General features: G+C 45.0%; 1 protein-coding gene across 2 annotated transcripts in view; it reads left to right on the top strand.

The window, feature by feature from the left end:
* Positions 1-11,972: 11,972 nt before the first annotated feature.
* Positions 11,973-22,207, top strand: part of LOC146189633 (mitotic spindle assembly checkpoint protein MAD1-like) — a 33,650-nt gene continuing 23,415 nt past the window's right edge. For both annotated transcript variants that reach the window (XM_084604396.1, XM_084604394.1), the window contains exons 1-7: positions 11,973-12,337; positions 13,333-13,487; positions 14,932-15,114; positions 16,477-16,529; positions 17,626-17,697; positions 19,534-19,615; positions 21,827-21,957. In XM_084604396.1, the coding sequence (XP_084460522.1) occupies positions 12,163-12,337; positions 13,333-13,487; positions 14,932-15,114; positions 16,477-16,529; positions 17,626-17,697; positions 19,534-19,615; positions 21,827-21,957 (851 nt within the window). In that variant the 5' untranslated portion in view covers positions 11,973-12,162. The remainder of the gene's footprint in view (positions 12,338-13,332; positions 13,488-14,931; positions 15,115-16,476; positions 16,530-17,625; positions 17,698-19,533; positions 19,616-21,826; positions 21,958-22,207) is intronic.

The following is a 22,207-nucleotide window of genomic DNA, read 5'->3' on the forward strand; positions in this document are numbered from 1 at the left end:
GGCGGCCCGGGGCGCTGCTAACTGCGCCGGCCCAGTTGTTGCTACTGCTGGCCTTTTCTTCCTTCTCTTCGATGCTCACTGCACTTCGTCCTTCTCTGCGGCACAAAATGCGTCACTGCCGACGGAGACAAGACAGGGCAATGCGGTGCAACCGACCGTGCCTCCGCAGAGCGCGTGGCAAACAAGAACCCCCCACTAAAAATGAGACGGGGAGAAGGATGGGTGCAGGCGCCTCCTGCGTCATTTTTGTCTCGTGTTTCTGATTGACTGGCGCTGATAACCCAGCAGAGTTATTAACTTTGCTGTTGCAGATTGGTGGAGGGGGCTAAGTTTTTTTATTGCGAAAGCAATACTGCTCCTGGTTTCGAGCCTTCAGCGTAGCGCGGCCGGTAGTCACGTCTTACCCACGTGACACTGTGACGTCACACCCCATGTGACACTAGGGTAAGAGCTGGGCTACCAACTCAAGCGGTCGGCAGGAGCTGCCAACTTGGGTATCTCGTTTCACATAGGACGGTTATGTCAGAGTCAGCCTGCTAGGACCCTGGCATTCACGTTACCCCTATAGGTCACTAAAGCACGCTTTATATGGGTTGGTTAAAGCGGGGCTTTATATGTGGGCTGAGGAAGAAGAAGAAAAAGAGAAGAACGCTCGGTCACCCGTAGCTAATGCTTTCGCTCAATATTTGGCTCAGCAGCGTTCATCATCATCATCAGCCTGACTATACCCACTGCAGGGCGAAGGCCTCTCCCATATTTCTCCCCTTAGCCCGGTTCTGTGCTAGCTGCATCCACTTGACCCCCGCGCACTTCTTAACCTCATCCGCCCACCTAACTTTCTGCCGCCCCCTGCTATGCTTTCCTTCCCTTGGAGTCCAGTTTGTTACCCTAAGCGACCATCGGTTATACTCTCTTCCCACTACATGTCCTGCCCATGCCCATTTCTTCTTCTTAATTTCAACTAGAATGTCGGTAACCTGAGTTATTTCTCTGACCCACTCTGCACGCTTCCTATCTCTTGATGTTACCCCTACCATTCTTCGTTCCATAGCCCTCTGGGTTGCCCTCAACTTAAGTAGAACTCTCTTGGTTAGCCTCCACGTTTCAGCCCCATAGGTGAGTACAGGTAAGATGCAACTGTTATATACTTTCCTCTTTAGCGATACCGGTAAGCTGCTAGTCATAATCTGTGAGTGCTTGCCAAATGCGCTCCATCCCAATCTTATTCTTCTTGTTATTTCCTTTTCATAGTCCGGATCTGCGGTTACTATACCTGTCCTAAGTAAACATATTCGCCAACTACTTCCAGTACCTCGCTACCTAATGTAAACTGCTGTTCCTTTCCGAGGCTGTTGAACATTACCTTAGTCTTCTGCATATTAGTTTTCAAGCCTACCTTTCTATTTTTCCTGTCTAGGTCACCAATCATTATTTGCAGTTCATCCCTCGAGTTGCTAAGCAAGGCAATGTCATCAGCAAATCGCAGATTACTGAGGTATTCACCATCTACCCTTATCCCTAACTGCTTCCATTCCAAGTCTCTGAATACTTCCTCTAAGCAAGCTATGAATAGTACTGGGGATATTGTGTCTCCTTGCATAACACCTTTCTTTATGGGAATTTTGTTACTTTCTTTATGCAGAACTATGGTTGCTGTGCAGCCACTTTATATATATATATATATATATATATATATCCCTGCATCACCGCCGAGGTTTCAACTGAGTCAAATGCTTTTTCGTAATCAATGAATGCTATGTATAAGGGCTGGTTATATTCCGAGCATTTTTCTATCACCTGATTGATGGTATGGATATGGTCGATAGTAGAGTACCGTTTCCGAAAACCTTCTTGATCCTTTGCTTGATTGCAGTCTAAGGTTGTCCTGATTCTATCATACGATTACCTTAGTAAATACCTTATACGTAACAGACAGTAAGCTGATTGGTCTGTAATTTTTAAGGTTCTTAGAGTCTCCTTTCTTATGAATGAGGATAATGTTTGCATTCTTCCATGGTTCCGGTACCGTCGATGACATCAGGCACTGCGTATACAGGGTGGCCAGCTTTTCTAACACGATTCCCCCCCCCCCCCCCCCCGTCCTTCAGCAAATCTGTAGTTATCTGAGTCTCTCCAGCTGATTTCCCCCTTTTCATAGCTTCTAATGCTTTCTTGACCTCGTCCTTCGTAACTGGTGGAACGTCTGACTGCTTTTCCCTACCGCCAATCTCCTTACGGTCCTGACTACTTTGGCTACTGTAGAGATCTGTATAGAACTCCTCGGCTACTTTTACTATCTTGTCCATATTCGTGATGACGTTGCCCTCCTTGTCCCTTATCGCATACATCTGGTTTTTGCCTATGCCCAATTTCTTCTTTACCGCTTTAAGGCTTCTCCCGTTCTTTACAGCATGCTCAATTTTCTCGATGTTATGCTTCCTTATATCGGCCACCTTGCGCTTATTGATTAGCTTTGATATCTCGGCCATAATTCAATCTGGTCTGTTGGATTGGAAGCTTTCATACTCTGGCGTTTCTTAATCAAATCTTTCGTCTCCTTTGACAGCTTACCGGAATCCTCTCTAACTATCCTACCACCTACTTCTACCGCACATTCAGTAATCATATCTCTGAAATTATTGTTCATTGCTTCTAGGGTAATGTCGCCATCCTCGTTTAGAGCAGAATATCTATTCTGTAGGGAGATCCTGAACTCTTCTGCCCTCCCCCTCACCGCTAATTCGTTGATGGGTTTCTTTCTTACTAATTTGTTGCGTTCCTTCTTCAGATTTAGGCTAATTCGGGACCTCACCATCCTGTGGTCACTGCATCGCACTTTCCCGATTACCTCTACATCTTCATAATGGCGGGGGTTGAACACATTATGAAGTCAATTTCATTTTTAGTCTCCCCGTTAGGACTTTTCCATGTCCATTTCCGGTTCTTCCGTTTGCTGAAGAAGGTATTCATGATTCCTAAGTTACTGCGCTCTGCAAACTCAACTGGTAACTCCCCCCTGCTATTACCAATGTCATAGTCACCTACTGCCTGGTCTCCTGCCTGCTTTTTCCCTACCTTGGCATTGAAGTCGCCCATTAGTACAGTATGCTGCGTCTTTACTTTTCGCATTGCCGATTCTACATCTTCGTAGAAGCTTTCAACTGCCTGGTCATCATAACTACATGTCGGTGCATAGGCCTGTACAACCTTCAGTTTGTATCGCTTATTAAGCCTAATAACGATGCCTGCCACCCTCTCATTATTACTATAAAATTCATCTATATTACCCGCTTTATAATTATTGACAAGGAAACCTACTCCTAGTTGTCGCCTCTCTGGTAAACCTCGATAACACAGTACATGCCCATCCTTCAGTACAGTATATGCCTCATTCGGCCTCCTAACCTCACTAAGCCCTATGATATCCCATTTTATACCCTCTAGTTCCTCTAACAGCACTGCTAAACTAGCTTCACTGACTAGGGTTCTAGCGTTAAACGTTGCCAGGGTCAGTTTCCAATGGCGGCGTGTCGAGCGGAGCCAGGTATTCTTAGCACCCCCTGCTGCCAGGCGCGTAGCCGGGGGGGGGGGGGGGGGGGGGGGGGGGGAGCTTATGGGGCTTCAGCCCCCCCCCCCTCTCCCCCCCCCCCCTCAAATGTTTTCGTGCTGTCATGCACCGCCGACCAAATCAACCACCGGCGCTCGAAAGCATTCTGGGTTTTGTCTACAATATCTTTTTCCGGTTCGTTCGAAAATACATTTCGGCACGAACATTACGAACTTGGGGGCTACATTTCGTAGCAACGCCCATGCAGACGGAGTCACGTAAAGCCAGGAACCATTTCCGAGCACTAAGTTTCAAGGGCGTTTAGATAGCGAGCGGGCTCGTCGCGTCAACTCGCGCCGGCCGCGGAGGTGGGGGTGGACGACGAAACAAGACAGGTTTCCATTCCCGCTCAGTGTTTCAAAGGCGGTATTTCCCTCGCCTTCGACTCCCCGCTTCCTCAAAATCCCTGTGTCTCTCTTTTGGGGCTTTCTTTTTTCTCGTGCCTTCTGCGAATCCTCACCGTGCTGTAGCAGCTCTTAGTGGTACTCCCTCGCCCTTCTCCCCGTACACTATGCGTGCTCCATCACAGATATCCGAAACTGTTTTGGAACGCTAAAGGCAGCGTCAAACTTTTTCCGCGAATCTCCTAACCGCTCGCACGTTTTACGAGAAATGATAAGTTTGATTTGTCCTGAAGGCAGCGACTCTTGGGATTATGTGAAACGCGCTGGGTGGAAAAGCATGATGCAGTTCTTTCATTTGTGAATCTGTTTGAACCGGTGAAATCGGCACTAGAGGAGATAAAATTAAACGGCAACGGTGAAAGTCCAGTTCAGGCAAATAGTTTGGCGTCGGCACTTTTGTCACCGGCATTCCTTGTGAGCCTACAAAGTGCCCTCAAAGTGCTCCTGTTATTCCTACGGGACAGTGGACTAAGTGCAAAACTGTGAACACTTTCCATCTTCCCCTAGTGCGCAAATTACTGCCAGCAACTCGCACCAATTCAGTGTGCCACTCCCGCGCCATTCCCCGCATAATACCAGTTCCATTTGTGTGTGTGTGTGTGTGTGTGTGTGTGTGTGTGTGTGTGTGTGTGTGTGTGTGTGTGTGTGTGTGTGTGTGTGTGTGTGTGTGTGTGTGTGTGTGTGTGTGTGTGTGTGTGTGTGTGTGTGTGTGTGTGTGTGTGTGTGTGTGTGTGTGTGTGTGTGTGTGTGTGTGTGTGTGTGTGTGTGTGTGTGTGTGTGCGTGTGTGTGCGTGTGTGCGCGCGTGTGTGTGTGTGTGTGTGTGTGTGTGTGTGTGTGTGTGTGTGTGTGTGTGTGTGTGTGTGTGTGTGTGTGTGTGTGTGTGTGTGTGTGTGTGTGTGTGTGTGTGTGTGTGTGTGTGTGTGTGTGTGTGTGTGTGTGTGTGTGTGTGTGTGTGTGTGTGTGTGTGTGTGTGTGTGTGTGTGTGTGTGTGTGTGTGTGTGTGTGTGTGTGTGTGTGTGTGTGTGTGTGTGTGTGTGTGTGTGTGTGTGTGTGTGTGTGTGTGTGTGTGTGTGTGTGTGTGTGTGTGTGTGTGTGTGTGTGTGTGTGTGTGTGTGTGTGTGTGTGTGTGTGTGTGTGTGTTTATGTCCTATAAGGCCCTTTTTGCACAAGGACCTTCTCCCACTCCTGCGCGCAACCAACTGCCCGCAAATCGCGTAGTCTCTACGCGTCTAACTTTTATCTGTAGCAATTCATATAATGCGCACAGAATCCTTTTTTTTTCTTCTGTGTTTATTATCATCAATTCTTCCTTTATATATTCCATAAGGTCCCATGCACCTTCTGCAAAGGCCCTTCCCTCCTAGCCTATCTGTTGCATTTCAAATAATGCCCTCAGACTACTTTTTTTTTCCTCTTCTTCTTTTTTTTTTGTGTGTGTTTATTATCATCAATTCTTCCTTTAGATATTCCATAAGGTCCCATGCACCTTCTGCAAAGGCCCTTCCTTCCTAGCCTATCTGTTGCATTTCAAATAATGCCCTCAGACTACTTTTTTTTTCTTCTCCTTCTTCTTTTTTTATTTTATTATTATTATTATCTTATCTCCTCCTATATTATCCCACAAGGCTCTCTGCCCCTTCTGCAAGGCCCCACTCCTCCCCCCGCGCGCATCCAATTGCTCGCTATGACATTCCAAAGCTCCCTATCAGATTTTTTTTTCTTGTTTTTTTTTCTTTTCCCCTCTTTTTAAACCGCACAACTGTATCTCCATATGTCGTGAAGGCTTCCCCCTTTGTGCGGCACGGCCCCGCATCAAAACCCACCAATCCTTGTTGTACGAGTGTTTACCTTACCATGTTCGGCCTTTTTCTCCAGGGGTCTTCGACACCGACTATCAGTGACAATGCTTTCGCTCCCCCTTCCTCTCCCCTCTTTCATTCCCCCCTCCCCTTTACTCGGCCCCGTCGCGGTGTATCCCTGCAAGTACAGGAGACAGTTATAGGGCCGTGTAATCCCCCCCTTCTCTTCCCCCCCTCAACAAGAACCTCATTCCATGTGGCGGAGCATGTGCTAGCGATGACCCTGCCTCTGTCAAAGAAGCTGCAGACCAAGAACATCGACATGAGCGCCGCCATTGACGACATAGATGTGGTGCAGCAGGCGATCGAAAATGACCGCAAGAATTCGAATGTTTCTTTTTCAAAAATCTTTGCGCAAGTGCAGGAACTGGCAAAAAAAAAAAAAATGAATGTTGAAATCACCACCCGACGAGCCGGTGTCCGACAGCAGGATCGTGGGAGCGTTACATCAGAAAATGCTGAGGAATATTTCCGGAGAACTGTATACATTCCATTCATGGACCACGTATTAGCACAGCTACAGCAACGGTTCGAAAAGCACAGGACAATTTTAAAGGGCTTTTACCATCGGCAGTACCACCAATGCAAGATGACCGACAGAAAGGAGCAGAAAATCTCCTGGCCGCTTTTGCGCAGGACGTGGATGTGGAGGCTGCTTTGGGGGAACTGCGGCTATGGTGGACAAAGTGGGCGAACAAAACAGCAAGCCAGCGTCCCAGCACAGGAATAGATGCCCTCTCTCACTGCGACGGCAGCTTCTACCCAAATGTGTACAAGCTGCTGCAAATTCTAGTCACCCTTCCAGTGACCACTGCCAGTGCAGAGAGATCATTTTCAAGCATGAGATTGCTAAAAAACTACTTGCGTTCTACAATGTCTGAAGAACGCATGGTTGGGCTGGTGCTTCTATACACCCACAGAAACGTCGACATCAACGTGTCCGAAGTGATTGACCGCTTTGCTAAACTGCCCCGCCGAGTGAAGTTTGTCCTTTAGATAGCGAAGCAGGAAAAATAATGCAAGTAAAAGCACGGTTCCTTCGGGTTCATAAACGCATAATTATAAAAACATGATTGTTCATTAGCTTCTAAAACCGCAGACATTTTTGTCTTTTATTGTAACAGTCAGCATCTAGATCAAAATTATCACATGAATGCGAAAATTGCGAGGACATCAATAACCAATTTTGACCGACCTGCTCATTGAAAACCCAGCCCACGCGGCGTTTTTCAACAAGCACACTCCGATAATGGGTAGTTCGAATTGTCGCATCGTGTCAGGGTTTCGTTTGTCCCTTTCTTTCTTTTTTAGCTACCTGTCCGTCCTGCATGGTACCTGTAATATAATGCAAATATATATGCCAACTCACAGCTGTATACACCGCAACAATGTGCCATATATACTGGGCATGCGATTCCTGTATATGTTTATATCTATTTTATTTGGCAAAGTATTCTACTGTGTATACCTTCATGTACAGTGCCGTTCAAAATTGAATATATCATCATCACAAACAGCCAAATTTTATTCTCCATGTAAATACTGATATGTGATGTATTTATTCGTTAGGCTGTATTTTATGTGCACTTTCCTTTGTTCTTAATCATGTGCATTTCCTGTTTCGGTCATTTGTCGGCGCCCATGTGATTGTCTAATCTGAATGTCTAATGTGTAATAAAACTTTTTCTAAACACACCTGTCCTGCTTTTTGCAACTTTTTTTTAACCAAAGCAATACCCTTCTTTAATTTTGGGTACAGAATAACTGTTGTCGCTGTGCAGGCAGTTAAAATCTACATTTAATGTATTGATTTTTCCATTCTTCCTCTATTATTCTACCCATATGGTGCTGTCGCGACCGAAGCGTGGCGATCATAGCTTTGTTCTTGCCTAGATCGTGTGTCTTTCTGTGCTTAAACTTTACTATCTGTGATTGCGCAACATGTTTATGTGCCTTGTTTGACGCATCATATGCAGTGACTTAGCTTAGTTGCATAGATATATTGGAGACTTGTACGTATATTTAAATGTCATGTTGCGAGGTTTTGTGCATACATATAGTGAAGTTTGTTTCCAGTGGTAATTTTTTGCCCTTATCAAGTTGTATCATCTCATTTATAATATTCCATTATATCTTCGCATTTGTATGTACATATGTTTCGGAACTCTCCTGCTTTTTCTGTGCGCTCTCTGTTGCGACTATAATTTCACTTAAATTACCCACAGTATACGACCGGTGACAGGTGTTCCTGTGCAATAAATGAAAAAAGGACAGCGTCATTGGCCGTTGGACGTGTACAAAAATGTAAACAAGCGTCTTGGATGACAGATTCAATAAAGCATTTCCCGTCAAAGTGTTCATTTCTTGGCCTTTACGTTTTCATATCAGCGGTATGCACTGCTTTGCTGGTTTCGAACTGATATAGTTCTACATTTCGTTTAATATTTTCTGTATTTATTCAACAGACAGAATCAGGGAAGCATTGATGTCAGTTATTTCTGCCACAATGTTTGTCGCATACATATATGTTCTTTTATAATAAAGTTAATATTTTACATTTGTCTTGGCAGTGCGTACTGCGTGGCATTCAAGAATTCGTTTGCAGCACCTAATACACAATGGCTATTGGCTATTGGCTGGAATTAATCATATTTGATCCATCGACAAATTCTATATGGAGGAGGACGCGCTGCAGGACGGTACTGTAGAGGGCCTCCCACCGCATACAGAACTTCGAACACTGCTGATAATTTGCAAAATGTTTTTTTTTTATATATTTTGTTTCCGACCCTCGCGGCGACACGCGGTGCCGTGCTTTCGCCCGAATACCCAGGTATGACACTCTAGTGCACGTAAAGCGGCATACCAGCTACTATAGCTACCATGGCAAGCAGATGACAAAGCAGAGAGAAGGAAATACCTCTTCGGTAAAAAACTCCGCCTCGTTGGTACACCTCGGGGCTCTGACATGTGACAGTTAGCAAGTGGCATGGCCTAGCACTGATTGGTAGGCGGATTATGTGACGTCATGAGGCCACATCACATGGCCGGGTTGGTAGGAGCTCCTCTGGCACGGAGGGAAACGCAAAGTTCTTCGAAAAGTTGCAACTTAAACCCAGCTGCAGTTGAATCAAGTAGGAAACACCACCGCGAACTTCGGAGAATGTATCTAGTGGTTATCTAGGCTTCCCGAAAACAACCAGTAAGTTGTTCAAATTAAGACTCAAGAAATTCATATAGCAAGTGGTCAACCTATAGACCAACACCGATCTGTGACGTAAGCACAATGCGGTGGCGCTTCTATCGCCAGCGTGGGCCGACTGTGGGTGAAAAGTAGGCTTAGCGCCCATAGGAATACATAGGAGCGAAATATTCTACAGCCGTTTTCTAATTTCACGGGTCCTCTGATGTCGTTATTCGGTACAGAGCAACCATGAACGCTCTAGAACAGACCGTGGAAGTGTGAAATCGCCTTACCGAGGTGAAGTACTTTTAAAATACCGCGAAACGTATGAGGGTGCGAGTTGAGAGAGTGATCCCACAGAAACACATGTAAACACAACTTACCGCAACATTTTGCTCGGTTCAGCAGCGTTGATCCCTTCTCATTTTTTTTTGGTGAATGTCTTGTACTACGCCCCAACATCATGTTGCATGAACATTATCTTGCAAGTAATGCATGTCTGACGATTTGCGGGACCGTTCACGACACGATAAACTGACCGCGCACAGTTTCAGATGACCATGGACCGCCGGAGCCGTCGCTAACAGACGCTCCGGAGCTGGAGGTGGCGGGTATCACCTGCTGCGCCGTCGTCAGCTGCAATGCGCGATTCACGTTCGATCCATATTGTCGTATGGCGTTTGAGGGTGAATTCATCTCCCCTACCACGCAATATGCACCCAGAATACTACAAGGAGAGAAGGGAAAAACGAGCCGAAGCTCTGGTTTAAAGGGTTAAAGATTCAGAGTACAAGAGGTCGCCTCGTATACTCTGCAAGCAGCCGATCGGGGGTGGCACTCGCCGCGGTAGTCGACGATCGCGGTGCGCTAGTCGTTACACTTCCAGATTCCCGGGCACTTAGGGGAAAACATTAAAAATTCTAAGGGGCCCAATTTTGGATTACTAAACTGAGGTGAGGTGAAGCCTCTATCTCGTCGTGGTCCGAAGCCATCCACTATACGGCACTTCTTTCTCTCTCTTTTTACTCCCACCTGCGATGACGTGATAGCGTAAGCTACCAGCCAACATATAAAGCCCGCTTTAACCAAGCCGTATGAACGTGCCTGCGTGGCCCAGCGATAATGTGAATGAAAGGGCCTTGGCTGGCTGATTTTAATGTCCATCTCCCATATGAAGACTCAGGAGAGATCCGAGTTGGCAGCTCCTGCCAAGCGGTGCGTGGGAGGGTCACAGCGGACACTGTTGCAGCCTTTGGATGTAACGGACGGACAGTCATTGCGAGTATGAACGCTTAAAGTATTTCCCCTTAAAATTAGAGAAGCCTGGGAGACCTTGCTGCGAAGCGAGGTCCCCGCTTACCAGCAATGAGCCTTCCGCGCCTGGCAGCTGAGGCCGCAAACCAAATGTATCTTCGCCAGTATTCAGTCGCGGAAGTCCCAGCCCCCGTTCTCAGTCATGCGTACCAAGAGCGGGGTGAAAAGAGCCTCCTACATCGCTGGAAAATAAATTTTTAATCGATCAACAAGGCAGCTGTCAACCTGGGCTTTTCTATTGAGCTCTGTGCCATTAATGCTGTCGCGTCATACTCTTAAATGTGGAGCCTAATAAGTGTCGCACCAATAATTTCTTTATGTTGTCTCCCGTTCGTCTCGTCCTTTTTCTCGTGATGCTATTGGATGGGGGGTTCGGTAGAAAACTACGAACCCCCCCCCCCCCTCCCCCCGCTTCTGGGGTGGCGGAGAATTCATTTTTCCAGCTGTAGAGACCCTCTCATCAGGCTAAGCAAGGTAACAAAGTTACATTAGGGCAGCTCCACTTCCTGTGTTTTGGTTTTCGCACTTCCCCCTAGAGAAACAGCTCAATTAGAAAGGATGCACATATGGCGCTGTCCAGGTGCTGACGCGCAAAAGAAGCACAAGTCCTCGCTTCACATTTGTCGCAAGGTCGTTCGAAGGTTACAAATGCCAAGCAGGCCCACCTTTATTTACCCTGCGTCCGTATTCCGAGTTGCCGTCGTTTTCAGAAGTCATGCGATCTCCCTCACTTCGAGTCATATCTGATTGGTGAAAACGCCAGAAGTGGAACTGATATCCAGTTTCGATGTTTCCACCAATCAGATTACTTGAGGTAAGGGAGATAACGACACTTCTGACAACGAAGCAAACTCGAACTACGTACCAACGAAATGAGGCTCTACGCTGCAGCCTTCTTAGCCTACCACCCTCGCCAAGACATCAATAAATGTTTTCTATTCATCCACCTAGTTTGTTTTCCCGCCACCAATATCCTGCCGTCATCAACCGTGTGAATCTGCACTACGGAGGCTATGGAACTAGTACACTTTAGCACTTTAGCTGCTTTAGCACACGGTACTTTAGCACTACGTAGTCTGTTTGGATTTGGAAATCTCCTTTTGGACGCAACCCAGCAAGTTCCACGTTATCGGTCTCATATGGACTTCATTAGAAGTTAAATTATTTTCTTAATTGGTACCTCTTCTAGTTCACTGTACTTGTAAAGAAAACTGCTGTACCCAAAGCTATAGTGCTCTAGAATATCCGAATCTCTTTCTTCCACCGTGAACCAAAGTTGGCGAAGTACCCGAACTACTATAATAATAATTGGTTCACAGGAAGGGAAAGGCGCAGTATAACTAGCTGTCACACTTGCTCTGTGGACACCCGAACCGCGCCGTAAGGGAAGGGAGGAGGGTGGGAATGAAAGTGGAAAGAGAGAAAGAGGAGTCGTAGTGGAAGGCTACGCAGTAATTTCGACCACCTGGGGATCTTTAACGTGCGCTGACATCGCACAGCACACGGACGCCACTTCGTTTCGCCTCCATCGAAACGCACCCGAACTACCCGAACTACCCGAACTGACCCGAAGCAGGGAACGCGTCAAAATGCAGCCGAGCCGATCCGCAAGCCGCACCGGCTCGCCGCTTTTCCGCCGGTCTTCATGGCGGTGCGTTTGGGTATGGTGCCCTTGTATACTTCGGGATAAAGCTGCTGTAGGGGAAGTGTTTGGTGTTTTAGTTAAGTATACTAGATCACTATAGTTAGGTCTGAAACACCCATACATAGCAGGGCTTCAGGTGCCGGCAGTCATGTCAAAACTGGAGAACACTCGAGTTTTGCGTGCACTACGCGACTTGGAAAATATGTTTGGTCCCCGTGAGGAGTCAAGCACCGAAGATGACACCATCGCTCGCCGGCTCTCGTTTGGTGAAAGCATCTTGGATACTCGGACTGACATCAGTGGAAACTCAGAAACAAAATCGGGTAAGTGCGCCTAGGTTACCATGTGAGCTGCTGTGTTGTGACGCATTTTCGCGATGAACACAGCATGACAGCACTGTCGAGGATATGTCTTTTTTTCTTTTTCTGAGTGGTAACCTGACGTCGAGTATGTAACAGATGTTTGTGCCATTGATCAGCTGAGACTTGCGACATTGAGGCAGTTGACTCGCTACGGCGCATGTGCTTAACATACGTTTAACGAGTTTTCACCTGCTTATGTTTTACTGCTTGTGACACTGGGCGACCGCCTGCAGGTTTTGCGCACCTATTAGAAATTTCCGGTGTGGCTAACAGATTACTGTAATAACCTCACATTTCATAAATTTGGTGACCACTGTTGCCTATTAACAATGCCTTTCTACCTGTATATCTATGTAAGATGAGTTATATTACTTGTCCTTATTTCACCATATTCACGAAAATGGCCCGTACACCTCCACCTCTTACAATTTTCCCATAACGTATAGTAGCACCTTATAACACAAAGAATGTTCCTAAAATTTGGTGTACTTACGGCAAGCAGACATAAATACCAAGCGCCTGCAGCTCTAAATAATTTACCTTTACCTATCCAGTTCAATTCTTCCACAAAATCGTTCGATGAGAATACTGAACAATATTTAATGATAGTAAATACCCGTAAATTTAAATAAATAATTTCCTTAATGCACGTTTCTGCAAATTTTCGCTGCTTTGGTTGACTGCTGTGAGTGTCATAAAATAGGTATATGCTCACTTTTTTCGTAACTTACGTGGTGTCAGAACTGACACGTACAAAAGGCGATTATTCACCGCTGTCTCGCCAACTGTACATGGAAGCTCAGGCCTTCGTGAGGCAAACTAGCTTATGGCCTAAGCTTTTCTTTTCTGCGGGGAAAAAAAAACGGGGGCCAGGAGGCCCTGTTTTGCTTCCGAGCTGTTTCGTGCATTGCACAGATCAAAGGGAATAGGAATGGTTACTGCATGCTTTCTTCCAGCGGAGGCCGAGATCAGAGCCCTCAAGGCAGAGCTGCTGCAGTGCAAGGCCGAGATGAGGCGACTCGAAATGGAGAGGGAAGAGGAGGAGCCTGCACGGAAGACGATCGTCTTTAGCTACACTCGCGAGTTGGATACACTTCAGGAGAGCCTCCAGGTATGCTTCTCATCTGGTTTATGGACAGGGGCAAATTAATGTTCTGGGCCCTGTAGCACATGATTCCCGAGGAGAACGAGTGATGGGTGCATGGATATAGGAGTGCTGGTCTGTTTGTTCTTGTATGTTGTGCAGTGTCTGAAGTGCTTGTGTTGAGCACCGGTGCTGTCTTTGCCAAAAGTAAATAGGCGATGAGGTTTATTTCTTAGCTTTGTGGTGAAGTACTTATGCCGCCTCTATGCTATAAACCTGCATAAGGTAAGGAGAACTCTTGTTCTCACCTTAAGAGGCGTTTTGGTTATTAGAGGTGCTATAGCAGCTGCACTTACATGATCGAGGATCAAATTTCATTGTCTGGATACTTTTGGCAACAGTTGCAGTTGTGATTCATCTGTGTGGTCTAGGCAGTGTCCGGAGGACTGTGCCAGAGTCCTGAGTTACAAAATTTGCTAGCCTTGTCTGGAAAGGAGTAGTGAGTAAGTGCTCGGATCATGTACAATGTTCAGTCTTTTACAACAAAAGGTTGAATCCTGGCCGCGACATCCGCTTTTCGATTGAGGCGAAAAGCTAGGCGCCCATATGCTGTGCAATGTCAGTGCACATTAAAAAACTCCATGTGGTCGGAAATTTGCGGAGCCCTCTACTATGACTTCTCTCATAGCCTGAGTCGCTTTGGGACATTAAACCCCATAAACCAATAAACCAAACCATTTTCACCTATAATTTCTAAAGTAAAGCCAGTTTTCCTTATAACCATTTGCTCAACTTGCTATATTCACAGGTTTAAACGTGCGGCAGGATAAAAGCACTGAGGTACAGGTTTGGCCTTCCACGATTGGCGCTGTCCTAATTTTCTGTGCTGTTTTGAGGATCCGTTTTCTTTTTTCTTGTCCTGCTGTTCCATGCTTGGACCTTAGCTCCTTAATTCACCAGTTGGCATTTACGTATTTACGTCTGACCATCCTTTCTCTTCAGTGAGCTCATTTATATGTTGTCTCTACTTTAATTAATTTCGAAGGGCACTGAGAACAAATAATGTTGGACTTGGTCGTTAGGTTACTGTATTGTAAACATATGTATTCTTTTCTCACTGATGATGGAGGCATTAGGAGTTGGAAAAGGTTAAAAAAAAAAATGAAATATAGGTGTCGCGACCTCTGGCTTCTTTCATTCAAGACCCTGTGGGCAGGCTACATCACCGTTCTGATTTTCTTGACAATTCATTTGCTCCCCAGACAAACATCAGTATATCTGGAAAAGAACATGAAATTCATTTCTCACTGAATTTGAAAATTGGGTGGAGTTGGCCTTGATACACACGCATACTGTCTATCTTGACTGCCACCGTGATGCGTCCATGTCCAGTGTGGTGGCATTTTGAAATTGCAATGCAAAGCGACCGAAATTCTCTCTCCTCCTCCGCCGCTGGCCCCCTTTCCTGCAGAAAGAGCGGGACCTAAATGCCGAGATGAAGCAGCAAGTGATCAGGGCGCTGGAGCAAGAAGCCGAGGCCAGGACGCAGCTGCATCAGTTGCGTCAGCAGATGACCAACCAGATATCCGAACTGCAGGAGCGATGGCGCCACTCCCAGGAACGCTGTCTCGAGCTGCAGCAGCAATTTGACGAGGTTGGTTCCCCTGGGTACCACGACAGCCTTTGAATGTGTCTGTTTCATTTCTTTTTTACTTTAATTCTTTTCTTGACATGGAGAACACTGAATGGGGAGGCCGCATGATAGCTTCTATCAGGAGGACCTCCTGTTAAGCTAGCACAGCAATAAAGGGTTTAGAAAAGCGGAATAAACTTGGTACATAGCAAGGTCGTATAAAATCATAAAGCTCCTTAGGTTCGTAAGATGTTAAGTCTCTTATGTACAGGCACGAGGAACTTGTGAATCAATCTTTAATAATACAAGAAATCATACAAAATAGGGCAAAAATAATTGCAGATATGCCTAACGTTAGCTCAGAATGGATGGCAAGAGCAAAAACGAATCTTATCACTATTTGAGCGTTGAAGCAATGATGATTGATAGAGAAGGAAGTCGTCGAGACAGGGCTTTATAATGAAGAGATGGCGGTCACACAGCATAACGGCACTTAGACTAGGGGGAAAAAGGATGCAATATACTAGTTTTAACTTGCAGCCGAGAGTTTGTTTGGATTACCACTCATATAATGCGTATGAGCATTGGTTTCCAAACAAACAGAAAAGCATAGAAAAAATAAAAGCCACAAAGTGCATAAACACATTGACTATCGCACTACTAAGCAAGAACACTACTTTATATGGTCTAGCGGTGCGATACACCAGTAATGGCAAAGTGGCAATACATAAGGGGAAAATGTCGCTCTAGGTTTGTTTGTGATTTTCAGTGCAAGTTAAAACTATAAATCGTGATTTCTTCAGTGTCATGCTGTTTGGTGCTTAAAACATGAGGCAAGACCTGTTTGTTTCCACCACAATTTCACGATGCATTTGCTGAGCTGCTTGTTCTTTCAGCGGCCGATTTAGATTTGGCACACAAGAACGCTTAGGAAGGTGCTGGTGTCAAAACAAAAAGAGAACCTAAGGTAGTACTTAACTTTGCATCCACCAGTAACATCCAAAAAGTCATTTAACATAAATTTATAAGCAAAAAAGAAATGTGCAACATCGCTTTCAGTGCTTGTTAGTTTGCTGAATGAGCTTTGAAAATTCCTTGCAAAATTTCTCGGTGAACCTCGTGCAAACCCTCTTTCAGCACCTTGTAAACATTCTTCTTTGGTTACCCTTGTGCGCAAGCATGCTCTGCTGAAATGGATTCTTTTTTTTTTAATGAGGTCAGTTGCGTTTCAGCACTATCAAAGTGTTGTACTCTCCCTGTATGCAATGTCAGTACTCTGCGAGACTAACTCTGTGTGTTGCTGACGCCATATACCTACTTACCGTTCTGCATAACCCGGTCACGGTTGTGAAGTTCTGTGCCGTGTCTCTCTCCCTTTGATAGAGGGCCGAGTCTGCCCAGGAAACCACGCTGGCTCTGGAGGGAGAAGTTAAGAGGTAAGAATTTTCGCTCTGCAATCACTGTTGTTTCAGGTAAATAATAAATAAAAGCGTAGCTTAAGCTACCTAACTTTCGAATGATAATGTGCACCATTCGTCGGACTTTGGAGTTTGTCATCACGCAGTTTTAATTTGGTGATGTAAGCCAAGGAAACTGGTGGATCCTGCCATTAACTTGTTTGTATGATGCCTTATACATGAATGATGTCGCTTCCAAAATGTTGAAATCCTTATTGGTACCAAACCCTGGTAATGCCTTGCTGTCATTGTAAGTATAACTAGATTTTCGAAAAAAAATTTGTAACGGTATGTCAAATTCATTTTTTAAAATTTGGTTTGAATGAAAAGAGGTCAGCATCCTGGAGATGTACACCCGCCCAATTTTTAATAATATCAAGCGTTGCGTCTCTAACTGCAACACGTAGAATGCTTTTCTAAGCTCTGCAGATTCCTCATTCATGCAGAAATTTAATGCATGGCATAGCAACAAATGCTCCCTTTACTATAATAACAATATTAGGATGGGAGGTTTACTTGAATCCTTCAGAATTAACTAAAATCACCATCCTTGGCCGCGACAAAGGATAGTGGTTCTTTCGGAGAATCTACCCTAAGATAGCTTACCAAAGTAAACTCTCAGGCACTTACAGTTTTAAACTGATCATTTACCAAAATGAAGCGAAATAGATGGCAACCGCTACTGCATATGCTGCTTGGATTGCCTCTTTGTCGCGGCAAAGGACGGTGATCTTTAGTTAATTCTGACGGTATATATATATATATATATAAATAAATAGTATTACCCATACCTGTGACTAATAAATGAATTAATATAACAAAGCATATAGTGCACTTTTGGGCCTCCTTGTCCAACAAATTAGGAGCTTTATCAACGAGTCTCGAGGACGCCAAAGGATATATACAGACCCTGTAGACCACTGCTTGAGGACCGCTAACCTAGGCAAACGAGCACATTAGTATTTATTTGTGCTGGAAGTAGAACCTAGGGCCAAATTCGGGTAGATGAGTGCATTCTGGAACCGTGTTCAAGAATTTCTCTTGCTTGGGTTCCTTTCTTTTTTTTTTTTTTCAGACTCTCTGCAAGTCAGGTGATGATGCGTACATCTTTTGAAGAGGCGAAGGAGCAAATAAAAGTGCTCAAAAGGTTGGTGGCTTCGTTAAAAATACAGTTGAACCTCGATATGCATAACGATGTCCTACTTATAGCCGAAAATTTCGTTACATCGTGAATTTCGATACATCGAGGTTCCCATGTTCTAGCTGCCCAAATAAAGTAAAAGCTTAGTGGAACACTGCTAGTAGATAGAAACCTTGCTCGGTTCGTCCGGTTGCTGAGCGCCTTCCCTTTATCACACAGCGATTGTGATGGCCGCCGTCCGCTGCCACATAATCATTCGAACTATGTCGCAGCAAACGCGTTTTGAAGCAAACGATGCCAAAAGCCCGTGTCATGGTCACGGCTGACTGCATGCTTTCTTTGACGGCTGTGGAAGGATGAACGACTGTTGTCAAAAAAAAAAAAGAAAGAAAAGTCTTGCCGCGTGTTGAACCCTCCCCTCAAACTGACGTCAATGTTGGGCAAATGCAAAATGCGGTGTATCTCGGCTAAAGTTTTAGTTTTCATTCGATTGTCAAAGCGGCTGCTGATACATGCATGCGATGCGCGAGGACTTTGTTAAATCGAAAGTGTGGCATAAAATTACTTCATTAAATTGCGAAAAGAAAAATGCATAGCTTTCAGTAGGGCAGAGATTGGGAAATTTTAAAAATGTGTTACATAGCGAATTTCGTTACATTGTGGTGCGTTATATTGAGGTTCAACTGTACTTGTTTTCATCACACTTCTTGTTGAAGTTTGGGCACTAGAAAATGGCACTGCATTCTATTGGCCATCGTTCTTTCATCGAGGGGCTATCGTCTGGGCTTGTGCAGAAACTTGTATTTCGTTCAGGTGTTGGTCCATTAATTGAATAGTTACTGCATCGTGGATACTGGTTTCACTTATACCTGACTCCTTCATGCTAGACAAACATGGCAGCTGCTAAAAACTCCTCGAGCCATTGGTTGAAGGTAATGTTTGACTGCTTGGAGCATAGTGCTTCCTTATGCATGATACACTCAAGTTCCGTCGCTGGATTGAATGGCACTTGTGTCAGTCTTGTGCCACAGGTATGGTCGCATACTTCTGTTTTACAGTAGTCTCCCTTCAACCCCCTCGGAGACTTGAACGAGCCAGACTTGTCACAAGCTCAGCTGTTATTTCTGGCTCGTGATGAGCCCAGCTCATGTATTTTGTGGCATTCCGAGTCCACTTTGCATGGACCGGGGCATGTGCAGGAGACATAAGTTCACCGAAAAACTGTTGCAGTATTTGCTAGATTTGCGAGTCAACTTAGTGGTGTCCATCCTTAGTTCTTGGTTTGAAAAAGCATTTCTTATCTCTGATCACGAAATGGTCATGCAATTATGTCCACTATAGATTTCGAATGTCCTGAAATCGGTGCTATACCATCCAAGAAAAACTTCGAAAGGTAGTATCAACAGACAAGGTCATTATGCCACAACTTGACTTTCTGCGCAGCTCCACACCTTCCACTTAGAGACAATGTTTTCATCTAATTCTGGGGACAGCTTAGGTAACTCTTCACTGGTGGTGTAGCTCCTTTGTTGGTTGCTGCATTACTTTAGCGGTGCGTAGTACTCGCGTCACTTTGTTGCTGAGAAAGCTGTCTCAAGGCCTCGGATGGTGCGTAAACAGAAACGCGAAGCCATAAACGCGAAACCTAAACACCTTGAGATGCAAGAGCATTTTTCACGCGCGGTCCACGTCTTCTTTGTAATTCGGCCAACCTAAGATAGTCGCTAAGCAGGAGTCCAGCGCATGGAATCTGTCTTCTCGTGTCACGCTAAAGTTGCCGGGAGGTCCACGATACATCCTAACACTCGATGATCACATGTGTGCAACCTGTCCTTTGTGCAGGCATGTTCGTGAAAAGGAGCTCCTCATTTCCCACTTACAAGATGAAAATACTGAGCTTCAAAAAGCAGAAGCAAAAGCCAAGGTAACGCTTTGTTTTTCATATATTCAGTCATTGGCAGGGTCAGAATACGCTAACATGTGGCTTTTTTTTTTTTTTGAGCCTGAGCTTGTTTCCCAGCCTTTTTGCTGGGAGCTCTGCTTGAGCACTACTGTATGCATGCGCGTGTGTGTGGGGAAAAAAAAAAAGTTTAAATAAAGCTTCTGGAGACGGGTTGATATTGGCCCGTGTTGACAGACTGCCGCATTCCGATGATGAAGGTATTGTATTCACTGAAAATTGGGTTTTTGTAAGCTAAAGAAGGGTAAGCAAACCACCTACAGGTACCGTCGTTGCTGACGGTTTTCGTAAGCAAACTGCAGCATGTCGGGTTAGTTCCACACGGATCTCCGAGGCTAGGCTAAGCTGTCATTTACCTGCAGACATCGCATACTAGTCCCTTTCAACCTCTCTCTTCGTCAAAAGTTTGAAATTAGTGATGGGGAATTTTCACACCGATTTTTAAGGCAATAAATGCATCATTTGCTGCCAAACAAACTTCAGCATAACCAGAAGGAGTCATAGAATTTGTTTTTTTTACTCTGAAGGTTACTGTTGCCCAAAATGAAACAATGTAAATATGTTTCAGAGGTGTTTTCTGAAACTTGTTTACGGTAGTGCTTGCTACCCTGAGCAGAAAGCTTTCGAAGAATGAAAGTTCTTGTTCACTGTTCTCCAAGTCTAGAAGGAGTGCGATTGAGGTGCCGCAAATTGTAGCCGGTATCTTTACCCATTTTGACAAATTAGAAGAATTAATACTGCAGAGTGGTTGTGCACCCTATGTCATGATAAGCCATATTTTTCACGGGTTCTTATAAAGGGCTGCACTAGAAAAATATTCATCCATCGGTTTATATAATATGCTTCTCTCCTTATTTTTCTTTCCACAACCTTTTTTTTTTTTTTTTTTTTTTTTTTTGCGTACAATGTGTTACTTGTATCCTTGCAGGAAGTTTGTGTTCATGCTGCCTGTGTTTTGGGACCACACATTCTTTCAACATCTTAGCTACCATCTAATTATAATAATAATAATAATAATTGGTTCACAGGAAAGGAAAGGCACAGTATCTGTCACACTTGTTCTGTGGACACCTGAACAGTGTGGTAAGGGAAGGGAGGGAAAGCTGAAAGAGAGGAACGCCTCTTCCTTTCTCCTCCATGGAAACCAGCCACTGGCGATAGGCATTGAACCTGGGCATTCCGACACATTAGTCGGGCATCTTACCACTGCATTACCGCGGCAGAGCGCTACCATCTGAGTTGTGCAAGGATAATGAACCAGCATTTGCTAGCATTAAATTGCACATAAGAGAGTCCTGATAATGGGACATCAGATCCGTTTATTGTGTGGCTCTTATCTATTGTGTTTAAGTGAAGCTAATTGTTTGATCACAAAAGATAAATAGAAAGCACATAATGACTTAGCAGTTTGCTCAGGACATCTATATCGGCTGAGTCTCGGATAGCTGCTAGAATTCGTACCCTCAGATGCACTTGAAGACTGCCACTAGAAAGGCTGAATTGTCAAAACAGCCTTACAGCTATGAATCGGGCTTTAACAATTTTTCGTTACTTACTTGGGGTGAAAAAAGAACGGAAAAATATTGGTGAGGTCTGTAAACAACGGGCTGGGTGAGTATGTTGCAGAGATAAAACAGTTCATGGTTGTTGTTTTTTTGTGCTTATCTTTATGTGAATGTTTTCACGCTGCTTTTCTGGTGCATTATCATCAAAATTACCGAGATTAAATAAATGGCTTGGTGGAAGGTATGTGTAAATAATTCTGTTTGCATTTTGGTGCAAGTTGCCCCGCCGGGGTGGTGCAGCGGTTACGGCGCTCGACTACTGTGCCCAAGGAAGCATCGGCGGCTGCGTTTCAGTGGAGGCGAAACGGAGTGCCGTTCGTGTGCTGTTCGATGTCAGTGCACGTTAAAGAACCACAGGTGGTCGAAATTTCTGGAGTCCTCCACTACAGCATCTCTCATAGCCTGAGTCGCTTTGGGACGTTAAACCCCACAAAACCGAAACCAACCAAACCATTCTGGTGCACGTCATTCTTACAGCATTAAAGCTGTCATAAGAAATGCATGAGAGTGTTAAAACAGTGTTTGCTAACATGAGATAACACAAGAGTCGTGCCAGTGGATCATGTTGTCTCTCAAGCCCCTTTAAACTGGTGTTGTCCCCTTTCTCTAGGAGCTTCAGCGACGCCTGGATGATCTGAAGGAAGCGGAGGAACTTTCACGGATCATGAAGGATGAACTAAAAAGGCTGCCAGCCGTCGAGAAAGAGCTTGCCAAACTTCAGGAAGAAGTTGAACAGCACCGGTGTGTTGATGGCTTGCATCTCTCATTTTACGCCTAAAGGGGCATTAAAGAGAAACGTCAAAGGAAGCAAGAAGCTGAGATCAGCTGATAGGTCACACCTTGGAAACACTAACCAGCTTTGCATTCTTTATGCAAATAAGTGGTTGCGTAGTTGACAAAATCACAATTGAGGACTCTATTTCCTTCAGTTTGTGCACCCCATGCAGCGTAGATTATGTGAAACATATTGATGACGTGAGTTCTCGCGCTT

This window comes from Amblyomma maculatum, chromosome 5 (assembly GCF_055883805.1).
Source record: "Amblyomma maculatum isolate TAMU_Amacu chromosome 5, ASM5588380v1, whole genome shotgun sequence".
NCBI lineage: Eukaryota > Metazoa > Arthropoda > Arachnida > Ixodida > Ixodidae > Amblyomma > Amblyomma maculatum.